The sequence below is a fragment of the Bos mutus genome, chromosome 18, assembly GCF_027580195.1.
Source record: "Bos mutus isolate GX-2022 chromosome 18, NWIPB_WYAK_1.1, whole genome shotgun sequence".
Classification (NCBI taxonomy): Eukaryota; Metazoa; Chordata; class Mammalia; order Artiodactyla; family Bovidae; genus Bos; species Bos mutus.
The window spans coordinates 49,314,262-49,327,424 of record NC_091634.1 but is presented as its reverse complement, the minus strand read 5'-3'; the positions used below and the strand labels follow the sequence as shown (position 1 = coordinate 49,327,424).

General features: G+C 59.2%; 1 protein-coding gene across 1 annotated transcript in view; it reads right to left on the bottom strand.

Annotated features, from left to right (window-relative positions):
- Positions 1-12,480, bottom strand: part of SLC7A5 (solute carrier family 7 member 5) — a 28,852-nt gene extending 16,372 nt beyond the window's left edge. Inside the window, exon 1 of the mRNA XM_005892416.3 lies at positions 11,834-12,480. Coding sequence (XP_005892478.3) covers positions 11,834-12,365 — 532 coding nt within the window. The 5' untranslated portion in view covers positions 12,366-12,480. The remainder of the gene's footprint in view (positions 1-11,833) is intronic.
- Positions 12,481-13,163: the final 683 nt, after the last annotated feature.

The window sequence follows — 13,163 nt, the reverse complement described above, 5'->3', positions numbered from 1 at the left end:
CCTCCCATGGGGAATCAAAACACCTCCACCCACACCTGAGTCCCTCCAGGGGGCGCCCTTGAGAAGCACAAGCTGCCACGTAGGGGTGGGGGTGGTGTGTGTGCACATAGTCACTTTTCTGCTCCCACCTGACACTTCAGCACAATTTATCTGACACCCTAACCTCTCAAGGGGGAACCCTCTCTTCAGAGGGTCCTCGTAGGATCCCTTGGGGACACAGAGGATGAGACCTAAGCCTGACAAGTCGGCAGGGGGGAGGGTGCAGGGAGGGGCTGAAGGAGACCTACAGCTGGGGGTCCCAGTGGTTAGACCAGAGAACCAGCACCAACTCCGCTGCTGGTGTCGAGGCAGGTACAGAAGACCCCACCCCAAGGCAGTCCCCACGGTGGGGTGGAGATGTGGGGTGGGGACACAGGGCAGGCAAGCTGGGCTCCACAAACTCAACAACACAGGCAGGCCCCACCTGGGACCCGGGGAGACCCCAGACCTGAGCAGGGGCAGGGGCTGAGTGCTCAGGGGCCTGGCGAGCTGGCGTGAAGGCAGCCAACTCTGTAAACTCAAAAGCAAATAGAATGAGATGAAAAGGAAGGAAGGAACCAGCCCTACCGGTGCCCTCCTCCACCACATCCCTTGTGGATGAGATGAAAACAAAGGAACAAACCAGCCCCCAACACCCATGCCTTCTCCACTGTGTCCCCCGTGGAAACATGCCTGGCGTGACGGCTCTAGGGGTGGCTCTGCCTCATGCTGCTGCTGGCACCAGCTGCCCAGGGGGATGGCCAGGGCGCAGGTAGGGCCTTTTATGCTGGGCGGGCTGGCAGTCTAACATTAACCGGATGGCCTGGACCCATGGGAAGGACATCTGTCCACCACGCCCCGCACACAGCACTTCTCTAGACAGAACCAACCTGGGCTGGCAGGTGCCACGTGGCTCGCTCCCCAGCTAAATTAATTACATGTACTTTTACAAAGTGAGAGAAAGGCCCTCAAAGAAATAAATCCACGCTAATTAACTAAATGAGACACGACAGTCCAGGTGGGCGAAAAACAGGAACTGGCCCCATGAGCTCTGGTTAGGACCAGCCCCTACCCACAGCTTCTCTCTCGGAAATTAACTGATAGCGTAATACCACCCTCCCTGTCCTTTTCTCTTTGCTACGCTGAGCCTGGCTCATGCAATGGCTGATTACGACCGTCTGCCACGTGCCAGAAAGTAGAGGTTAAAATCTGCCTTAAGACCAGTTGCCTTTGGCCCCTGCTCCTCAACTGAAACCTTCAGATGTTCCCCATACCAGGTACGACAGTGGAGGGCTGTGACAAATGGACCCGGAGTGGCCCTCACTCATGGGGACCCTGGCCGGGCCCCCAGGGCTCCCAGTTGGTGGTCCTGCACTTGTCAGAAGCTGGTGGTGGACCCGCTTCAGGGTGGTGGGGCCCATGTGAGGCCTTGAGAACGTGGGGGCAGAGTCCCTGTCAGGGCACCAAAGCCGTCTTCAGCGGCAGGAGCTAAGCCCTGGCTGGGAGAGGCTCAGATGAAGGGGCCGACATGTGCAAGGGGCAAACAGCACCAGTGACTCTCAGCGTGTGGCTCGGGGGTGGACACACACTCAGTCCAGGCCCTCCAGGTCAGCCCCAACACAGCTGTCCTGTATTATGCACATCAGCACTGCCACTCCCAGCACAGAAGAGGAGCCAGAGGCTTAGAAAGGACCCGTCTTCCGTGACAGGGCCAGACCTGGGACTCTGGGGCCCTTCTGATACACATACCCCCACTGTGGGTGGGGAGAGGTGGAGCAGCAGGGAATTCCTTCTCCTGAGCATCCAGGATGGTGCAACCCACCACGTGGCTGGGACCCAGGGTGAGGGGCCCTGGGAGGGCAAGCCCAGGTGCCCTCCCACCAGTGGCCCGAGGAGCCTGGGCAGAGCAGAGAGCGGGGAAGGGTTGGGGGAGGAGGGACCTTTCTGGGCAGTCCTATATTTCCTTAGGTGGAAAGTGAAAACCCTGAGGCTTTGGTTTCCGCATGCAGCAAGAGGCTGGAGGATTGCATCACTCCTCCATTCACGCTCCAGGTCAGAAGCCGGAAGCCGGGCGGGCTGGGGGCGGGGCGGGGAAGAGGCGTGGCCAGAGCCACGGGACGGGGAGGCGGGGCTCCTGCCCAGCAGCCCTAGCTGCTGTCATCTCTGCACACCTCAGCGGGTGTGGGGGTCTCCGCCCCAGGGTGAGCGGGGGCTCCCCTCCCCACCCCACAGATGAGGTCTCTGAGGATCCAGGAAGGGGGTGTGCCTGGCCAAGCCCAGCCCCAGGGCCCCCTTTCAGGGGACCAGGGCCATGCCCGGCAAGCATCCCAGCCCCTGTGGACCCAGGAAAGGGGTGTGGCTGGCCAAGCCCAGCCCCAGGACCCCCAGGGCTCCGTGGACCCTGAGCTTAGCTCTGTCTCAGACAGTGGAGGCTCTTTGGTCGGGAGGGAAATGGGCTGATCCCAGGACAAAGGGGACTCTGTAATATTCCTTTCTTTTTACAGAAAGAAGAATAAAAGCATAGAATGAGACGTTAATGTTCATTGACTTTGGCCGATGAGTAAACGCTTTACTACTCCCCATAATGTCCTTTCTATATGGGGCTCCATCCCAGCCTTAGACAGCAGGGCTGGGAGGCCGTCTGGGAAGCTGGGTCGGCCTCTGGCTGCCCTGGCTTTAAGTCCATCACCTCAACAAGGCACCTCAGCTTCCACATCGCAGGATGGAGGGGTCATCGGGTAAAACTAGGGTCTCTGCTGTCATCACCATGGTTAGGGGCAGCTCCCACCTGTGCTTCAGGGCAGGGGGCACAGTCTGCCCCAGGGCACCAGTAGGCAAGCACTGGCTGGAAGCTGGCCCCCTTGGGGTTCCCAGTGCTGACACCCCCCAGATAAACACCAGGCAACAGCTGGGGCCGGTAGATAGAGCCTGGTGGGCTTGGGAGAGGAGTGGCTGTGGGCTGTGGGCAGATGGCAGGGCAGGCGGGGCCTGGTGGCTGGTCCCTCAGGCTTTCAGGACTGGGCCTGTCCTGGCCTTGTCTGGCTGTGACATGGCACCTTGCTGCCCTGCAGGGGCGCCCCAGTTCTACCTTGCAAGGGGGTCAGGGCCTCAGGTTTCCGCTAGAGGGCCAGCCACCTCCTGCAAAGTCACTATCCCCCCGTAACGAACTCACAGACTTGCACCCATCCTCATGTCTGGGAGGGCAGGACATGCTGCCCAGTGAGGGAGGGACAACCCCTGGCCGGCCTGGTGGGCTGCTCGCAACCCATGGCCCCCTGGACCACTGGTCATGCTTAGAGCCTGACCAGGAGTGCCAACTCCAGTTGCAACCTGGCCAACCAGGTGGCTTGAGTTCAGAGTCCTGTCTGCAGACTGCAAGCCACCCCCACCCCGCAATGCCGACTTGCAGGTAGAAGAAGGTACTCTGAGCTGGGTGAGCATACAAACGGGAGGTGTGCCCCAGGGCATTTATCTATCTGAGCAGCACCCAAAGGCTCTGCCCAGCCTTGCCCAGCCTGACCGGTTATCTCACTCTCCAGGCCTAGGGTCCACCTCCGATAACTCGTCACACACAGGCTGTCAGCTGTCAGCCACTGGGGGCAAGCCTCCCAGCCCCCAGCATATGCTGGACTTGAAACACAGCGGGGGCTATTTTCACTTAAAAACAAAAACACACCAAAACCCATTTCCCTCTCTGACCAGAGGTAAAACCCTCATGAGCCTTATCAGGGCTGCCCTTGGATTCTGTGCATGCCAATAACAAAACAACCTTGACAGCTGGGGCAAAGTATAAGCATCCACTGTCTATACCCCACTCAGTGCCCTCAGGGTCCCTCACCCTAACTGCCTCTGCTGGAGTTCAAACACACCAGAGCAAGGTCGTGGGCAGGCAACAGAACCATCCAGAACCACAGTATCTGGGGACTGGCTGCCCCCACTCATCAGAAAATTCAGCCACCGTCCCCATGTCTGTGAGGGGGCTGCAGCCATGGACCCTCCCTTGTCCCCAGGTCTGCAGGGACCATCCGCCCCCACCCCCAAGAATGAAAGGATGAAGGGCCCATGGGCCAGAGCCTGGAACCTCACTATCAACAAGCTGCCAGTGAGTCTCTTTGAAAGAGGTGCCTTCTTTTTAGGGTCCTTGATAAAAAAGGGGCAACACTTGAGGAAAAGACAGTCTGAGGCCCAGGAGTAACTGCTGACCCCACACAGGTGGGAGGGACTGAGATGCCAGGGAGATGAGCACCGTTTTATCAGAGCTTTGCTGGCAGGCCCCCAGCAGTGCCCCAAGACAGCCCTCAGTGGGCTCTGAGATGGGAGAGGAAGTGGCTGGCAGGCCACACGGGTTGCAGGAAGCCAGGCCAGCTGGTCTCCTGGGGCAGGAGCTGGTAGCAGGCCAGAGAGCAGCAGGTGCTGACCACTGCGACTGCGGCCGGACGAGCCCCAGGCCCAGGCAGCCAGCCTGCCCATCATCGGAGCCTCTACCCATCAAACAGGGTCACTCACTGGGCATCTGGACCCGGAGCCCTGGCTGCAGGTGGGCCAAGGCGGCTGGGAGAGTGGCTGGCAGTGGGGCTGACTGCTGAAAAGGCAGCGAGTTGCTCTCGGGGGTGTGTCCTGCCTTGACCTATTGTCCAAATCTGCTCGGCATGCAGGGACCCAGGGTTCAGAGGGTACTCGGTGAACCAGGTCCTCCGCTCTGGTCCCGGACTCCCTAATGTCCTCTGGGCTTGGGCTGAGCCCCCCACCCCCAGGCCCAGCCTCCATGGTGGCCTGTGCCCCACACCCAGCATTTCTTCCCTTCCTGCCCTAACTCCCCCTACCCAATAACAGACTGGTCTCCCACTGAATGTACCACCTCCCAGAGCATCTGACTGGGCAGGCCTGAGAACCCACCGTTTCTGACAGTTGAGGGGTGCTGTCCAGAGGACCCACACGGAGAACCAGCAGCTGACTTCACGACATGTAATTCCCCTTTACTGGCTCCAAGAGAGTGAATGCCCAGGACTCACCCGTACCCCAGACATCAGGAGGCTGGCCTCACTTCCAGAGGCACTGGAGCACAGAGCCTACGCAGGGCGACAGCTCGGCTCCAGGACCACCAACGATCCCACCACTGGCCACTCAAGATCGGAGCTTCCCGAGTCTGGAGAACTGAACGAAAATGAGGGAATTCCAGGGGCAGGGGCTGCTCAGACGGGACCCAGGGCTCCATCTAATTCCCATGTCCAATCTCTGCAGAGACAGGCCGTGGACGCAGGAGCAGACAAACACAAAACCTCAGTCCAGTTGGGACGTAGCCCTTGTCGATCACTGATTTCTTATGAAAACAATTACTAATAGGCCAAGTCACATTTGAAAATGTGACCAGCCCTGGAACATGTGTTTCGTGTTTTCCATTTTTAACCTGGGCTGGGTGACACCCGGCCAGATCTCCCCCACCCTTGCTCGGAAGCAGAAGTCTCAGCCAGCGTCTGAAACTGGGACTGACACTTCATTTCAAACACACCAGAAAGAGGCAGGTTCAGTCCAGTCTGAGATCTGCTGACACACAAACCCTGAAGTTAGCAGGAAACTCCACGAATAGCCACATCTCATTTTATTGGGTTCTTCCAAAGCAGAGCCCTGCAGAATAAACAGAGGTTCCCAAAGGCCCCCCACAACCCCAAGAACACCCAGGAGCCACAGGAAGGAGCCCCTTCTAAGTTGGTCCTGATTTCTCACATGCTGTGTGATCTTGGGCTGGTGACTTACTGGGTCTGAGCCTCTGTATTTCCTCATCAGCTAACTGGGAATACTGCTGCAGGCCCTGACTGTCGAGCCTGCAAGTTATTAAACTGAGCGGTCATGGTCGAGTGAAGATGTGCTAAGGAGCCGAGGCTGTGCGTGCAGGTGTCTCCACAGTTAGTATCCATGCCCGGCTCGCACCTCCCTGGTCTGGAAACCCCCAGCTCACTGCAAACCTGCTGCACCTGAGGGTGACGGGCCCCCATGGCCCCCACTCTGAAACCTAGTTTGCTAGTTAGGGGAGGGGGGTGAGGACATCCAGGCCTCCCGAGTCCCACTCCTGTGCGGTGGCCCCTTGCCTGAGGTCTTCAGCCCCGGTGCCTGTGACAGGCTCCCACACTGTGCTACTGCAGACTGGTCAGCCTGGGGGGCCTGGACGTCACACCTCCCAACCAGGTGGTTCCAATGCAGTCGGGGGGGGACCCATCAACTGGGCCAAGTCCTTAGGGCCCCACCACACACACACTGCTGACATCCCTGGAGGGGAGGGGACTCTGAAGCAGGCTGTCACGTTGGTGGGGGCCCTGGGGCAGGGGTCCCGAGCAGGATGTGGGGAAGCACGATGAAGTAGCCTGCCCTCCGCTGTGAACACCCCCATTCATGCGTGTCTGCCTCCCAGCGAGGCTGCCCCCGTCCCCAATCTGTTCCCCTGACTCAGCCTCAACACCCAGCAAGAGTCCTCACGTGGACCAAACAGGGCTGACTTCAGGGCCTGAGGACCCCGCACCAAAGTGCAGGCAGACAGCCCCTTGCCCACACGACCCGAGGACACTCCCCTGGTCCCCTGTGATGGGCCAGCCACCAACTCTGGAGGGACCCCCCCCATTCATCCCCATAACCCAGGGAACGAATGCATGATTGTCAAGACTCTGGTGACCTTTCCTTCCTGCCCAGACCCCCTGAGCGGACAGCCCCTCCCTGTGCCCAGTGGGGCCGGAGCTCCTGGTCCCCTTGCCAGGCACACCTGCTCTGTCATTTCCTGCCTGGCCAGTCCTTCCGAAAGTGGACCCCTGCTGAAATGGGTCAGAACTCACACACCCTCTGCAGGTACAACCTGCCCGCACTGCTCTGCTCCAGGTTCTGAAACCCAGGACCAGAGAGGCCCAGCACCCAGCCCTGGGTTACACAGCCAGGGCCTCAGGAGCCTTTCGGCTGACAGGATGTCCTTGACGAGTACCAATTGAAGAAGACCCAGCCCTGTAGCCTGTGTCCCTGCTGAGGGCTGAATCCCATACCGGCCTTGGGCAGAGGCCTCGGTTCTGTACTGGCTACACTTGGGGTGACTCTCCTCTGGGTTGACAGCCAGCAACCAAGGTCAGGGTGACTCAGAGGGCGGACTGGGTTGCCTACAGCATGCTGGAGGCTTCTGAACAGGCAAATCCCCCGGGGGTGGGGTGGGTGGGGCCCAGAGAACTGCCCCTGCCTGGAGGCTGGTCTGGACGGACCCGGTTGGGGTAGGATACACCTCCCTCCGGCACAAGAGGGTGTCAAGGCCACCTACCAGCCCACCCTCCCAAGCAAGAATTCAGGACTCCTCCAGGACTAAGGAAAGAGTTGGGTGGGGGCCTCCTGCCAGGATGCAGACAGGACCCCAACCATGAGCCAAGAACCACCACTGGATGGAGCAGTGGTCCCACTGTGGGGAAGGGAAGGGGCAAAACTGGGTGGTGGGGGCGTCAGGTGTGCTCTGAGATCCCTTGGTCAATCCAGACCCAGCAGACCCAGGAAGGTCACACCAACTGGGGGTGTGGAGTCACGTATGCCCAGTCTCCAGCACCTCTCATGGAAGGAGAGGACAGGAACTGGAGGCCAGCGTGGGCACAGGACAGGGCCCGTGGCCACAAGGCAGCTGGAACCCATAGGGCAGCTGTTGGCCACCCTGCTCTGGAACGTCATTTGCAAGGGGAAGGTCTTGAGAGGAATATGGCGTTTTCCTAGACAGCTCCCTGTAAGAGGTCTGACTCCCCACAGTGGGGGAGATACGGGTTGAGGGGTGGAATATGGCGGGGAGTGCTTCCCAGGAAGTCCAGGGCACAAACCTCAGATCCACTAGTGTTTGCCCCTGATGACCAGGCACTTGGACATGGTATCGGCCACTGTCCCAGACCCTGGCACCCTCCACCCTCACCACAGACATGGCCACGTCCCCACATGCCGGGTGACAGAGGTGGCTCAGGACGAGGACACCCTGTCTCCCTGGCTGTAAAGTTGAGGGGATGGCAGATCTCAAAGGCTGGGCGTTTCTTCCAAGATAGGGGCAGCGGTCCCGGGGGTCTGGGAACCTGCGATTGAGGGTTTGGGGCGGACATCTCTGGGCAGGGTCTGCATACTGTGAGGGATCATCAAGGGGCCCGTGACCCAGAGGAAAAGGGTCAGAAATGCCGTCTCCCGCCTCCCTTGGGTCACGCGCTCTGTCGAGTACTCGCTGCACCCCGTGACTGGGCCGGAGTGCTTTCATGTCTGGCCGGGAAAGTTGGATTTCAGGGCTAATTACCCGGCTGTCGTCTGCACTCAGCTCACAGCCTGCAATCCCAGGGTCGCCAGCTCCTTGGAAACACCCAGAAGCCTCTGCTTCGCGAGGCAAGGGGCTTAGGCCGGGCAGCTGGCAGACATCCAGACAGCTTGCAGTGGGTGCGGATGGTGTGCCGGCCTTGCTGGGACAGGCCTGGTTTAAGGCCCAGGGACACAGTGGTGGACACGCCAGGAGGGTCTCTCATCGCCAGGAAGGGGGGACCACAATGGGAATCCTGGGGGAGAGGTGTGCTGCCACACAGCCCCCTTCACGTCATGACCTCAACTGACCATCCTGTCCTGGAGCCAGCTAGCAATGGCTGCCCCAGTGCTGGGAGGGGCCACCAGTGGGGTGGGCTGAAACGCCGCCACCCCCCACGCTAAAAGGGGGTGCGAGGAATGGCTTCTAGCTCAAGACATCGAGGGCGAGAATGATCACGGCCATGGTGTGACCCTTTGTGTGGGGTGCCACGTGCATCAGACACGTCATGGCAGAGTTCCCACAAACACCAGGAACCCGAGTCACAGATGCAGAAACAGGCTGGGCGGTTGCGTGAATTTCTCTAAAACAGAACCCAAGTCTGTCCACATGTAGAATGCAGGCTCTTCACCTGCCACGAGCAGGAGATATCCCAGGTCATGGGTCCCCGAGGACAACAGCTGAGGACCCCACCCCCACTCCACACGGGCTGCCCAGTGAGGCCAGCTCACCCTAGGGGAGCCTTGGCATCCCATCTGACCCCTGGGAGAAGGAGGGAAGCTGTGCTCTCCAGGCCCACTAAGGGCCACCAAGCTGGAAGGGGATGTAGAGTCCCACTCTTGGCCACCAGCAGACCTGCCAGGTTCCACCAGATAGGTGATAACTAGGGGGTTGTGGGAGAGGGCGAGGGGGAGGTTGGGCGACTCGAGGTCACCTTCTGTGTCCAAACTCAGACAGCTTCTGAGTCTGGCCCGGAGAGATCCTCAGTCACTCACCTGAGTGACCTCTGCCACTCTGATAAAAGCCAGGGTCACCTGAATCTCAGGTGCCATCAGTAAGTGCTGGATGATCCCTGCAAACCTAGACGCACAGCAGACTCCCAGGCTGTCATAGCGGACTCCCGGGCTGTCAGCAAAGAGTCACGGAGCTTGTGTCATTCACCTTCACGGAAAGACAGAAACCCCAGGGTCGCACCATGAAAGGGCCCCACGCTGTCATTTCCACGTGTCATGTAGGTCTGACGTGGAAAGACCTACAAGAAAAGGGACCTTCCCCCATTTATTTTGTCCGCAGGATCATTCTAAGCACCAGAGCCAATGTGAGCCACCATACGTAGAGAGCAGCTGTCCTCGGGCATGCCTGGGGGCAGGAAAGGCAATTGGCAAAACTGTGGCTCCACAACATGCTGTTCAAAGGGTGGGCCCCTGGGCTGTTCACCACGCATTGGCTCAGGCTGTGGGCTGCTGGGCTGGGGCGCATGGGCTTGCTGCCACAAGCGGGGGGCTCAGGGAGTGCGAACCTGGCGTGTGTGCAATAATCAACAACAATTAGAAACTGTGGCTTTTCACTGCCATCTCAGATGCGCCCAAGAGCAGACCCTTTCTTGGGTGGTTGTGACCTTCCTGCCAGCCTCGGACAAGCCCCCATCCCCCTCTATATGTGGCAGGCTCTAGACTAGCGCTCCCTCCTTCAGACAGCATATCCTTGTGTTACTATAAATCTCCTTTTCACCAGAAAATACAACACATACACAACACACTCGCAAGGGTGGTTCAGGGAAAAGAGCAGAGAATGGCCAATGGACACGTGAAGAACATCATCCCAGCTTGCATGAGAAGGGGTGGAACTTATGTGACCCTCCTTGCCGCCCACAGGAGTCCTGGTGAGGGCTTATCCGCCACAGCCACTCCAGAATCCATCCCATGGCTTCACCTGCTTAAACCCAAAAGCTTGAGAAAGTGAGGGATCCACTTTCCAAGATCACAGAGGGGCCCTTTAAGGCAGTGTTATGTCATCACATCCTGGGCCCAAACATTAGACCTAGCAACGATGAAAATCGGACAATGAAAATTCTACTGACAGAAAATCAACAAAGAGGGGCTTTTCCTCACTCGGCCCAAAGCATCGTCTGAGAAGCCCACTGGAAGCCACAGGTTCCCCTGCCTTCAGGCAGATCAACTATCTCTGTGACTGTTCCTAGATTTGGGCCAAAGGTTTTTACAAGCTGAGATGTTCATTGCTGAAATTCCCCTCAAAGGCAAGACGTCCCCCTCCCCCGGCACGGCCGCTCTGTGGTCTCAGGTCTCCCTGGGACACCACTTCTCAGAGAATGCCTCTGAAAGCCCCCCACCCAACACACACACAGTGAGCTGGTGCCCCAGGCTCCAGAATTCCAACAGCACCAGCGCGTACTGCTGGTCAAAGCCGCTCCAAGCGATGGCACGGCTCCCTGAGTCTTGGGGCTTGGACAGAAACCAGCCCTGCTGGCTCCACACCTCTGTGCACCTCAAGGTTTAGGCAAGGCCTCAAATCAGGTGGCTGGACACTTCCACCCTGCACGTCTCCCGAGATGTTTGCAGCCATAGACAAAGATACGAAAACCGTGTGGCTTTCAGTACAAAAATTTTTTCCTGAAATACCACCAGAAAACAACCCACCAACATACCAGAACCTCCTCCACCAACATCCTGGGACCTCCTCCACCAACATCTGGGCTGTGCCCAGTGTGTGTATTTCAGCACAGCTTGGGATCCCAAAGCCAGCACCCACCCTGCACACACTTAAGATGCAGTTAAGCCCCTTCTTTTAAGACTGGCTAGAGGATGCAACCTTCCATTGTCTACAAGAGCAACTCATTCATTACCCACGCACAATTTTACTATTATTGGTTTTCTTTTTTTTAATTTTATTTTATTTTTAAACTTTACGTAATTGTATTAGTTTTGCCAAATATCAAAATGAATCCATCACAGGTAAACATGCTCAGTCGGGAAGGGCTGACTCTTACAAAACCAGTAATACACACATGTATTATTGGTTTTGTAAGAGTCAGCCCTTCCCGACTGAGCATGTTTGAATGACGTTTGTTGATTTTTTTTTTTAAAACTACGATCTCTCTCCACAAACAGTAAGGCTTGGGGAAGTCAAAGAACACAGAAACAGACAGGCTTCTCAGGCACTCCACGTGGGTGCCTCTCAGGAGGTAAGTAAGGGTCAGCTTAAGCATGGTTCCGGAAAGACCGAGTGGAAAGGCGCTTCTGGCGAGGCTCAGGGCGGGGCCCCTGCTGTGTAACTCACTGCGGAGTTCCCAAGACTGTGTGGAAAGGAATGAATGAAACACACGTGGTATTGGGGCCCTTGCCCTCAGTCTAGAACTCCGGGGTCGGACCGGGGAGGGGGGCGGGGGGCGCGGGGTGTAGGGATAGTCCAGGAGTGCCGGGAGGGCCAAGGATGCGGCGACCACGCTCGGCACACATCCCCTACTCCAACCCTCCCCGCGCCCGCCGGTGTCCCAGGGCCCCGGTACTCAGTACTCACGCACGCAGAGGCAGGCCACGAGCTTGGCAGCCTCCTCGGGGACAGGGCAGGTGGGGAAGATCGGCTTGAGCAGGTAGGTGGCGAAGACGAGCGCCACGATGTACTGCGAGGAGGGCCGGATGATGAGCAGCTCGATCCACAGCTTGAGGAAGGCGGGCAGCGAGCCGTACACCTCCAGCATGTAGGCGTAGTCGCCGCCCGACTTGGTGATGGTGGTCCCCAGCTCGGCGTAGCAGAGCGCGCCCACGATGGAGAACACGCCACACACGGCCCAAACCACCAGCGCCAGCCCGGGCGAGCCCGCCTCTTTGAGCACTCCGGTGGGCGTCACGAAGATGCCCGAGCCGATGATGGTGCCCACGATGATGGCCACGCCGTTCAGCAGCGTGATGTTGCGCTGCAGGGTCACCTCGCCCTCCGCGCCGTCCGCGCCCCGCTCCGCCAGCATCCGCTCCCGCGCCTGCCGTTCCTCCTTCTCGTTCGCCGGGAGGGTGGCCGCCGCCGCGCGCCGCTTGGGGCCTGAGCCCGCCATGCTGCCGCGCAGGGTCGGGCCGGGCAGGGCCGGGAAAGTCCGGACACCCGGCGCGCGCCGCCCACCGGAGAGAACCGGCTCTCCTACCGCGATCGTGGCGGTAGCCAACAAAACTCCACCATTTATACCGGGAAAGTGGCCCCGCCCCCGGCCCGCCCCGTCATTGACGCGCCTCGCCCCGGGGGTGTGGCCTCCACAGCCGTTGAGAAGAACCGGACGCTCCCACTCGGCTCACGCGCAGTACGCAGTGACCTGCATGGCTGGTGGTCCTGGCCCCACGTGGTCCCGGGAATCCCGGCTCCGCCGCGCGCGCACGCGGAGCACTGGGCTCCTCGACCCCCTCACTAGCTCAGTGGTCATCGCCGCCCCTCTCCCGCGTGCACTGGGGACCCCAGCTGCTCGAGCGGAAGCGGGTGGGTTACAGCAGGGCCGACGACCTGGGGCCACCGAAGAGGATGAGTGGGATTTGGGGCGTCTTGGGGGCTCAGTCAGAGGAGGCAATGCCTGCCAACCTGGAGGGCGCCCAAGGCCCGAGGTGGTAGGACCCCGCTTGGTCCGCTCATCCCGGGGACCTGGGGAATATATTAAGATGGTCAGAACCGCCTCTGGGGAGTGGGGGTGGGTGGCGAGCTCTCGAGATCCAGGTTGGGCCTAGGACCCTAAATCCCAGGGCTGAAGGAGCACGATCTCGCATCTGAGCTCCTTCATTCCTGGGCTCGGAAATTCTCATTCTATCGCAGGGGGAACCGCTTTGCCAATGAGCAGCGTTCAAGGGCTCATGGCTTGGAGGAGCAGCGA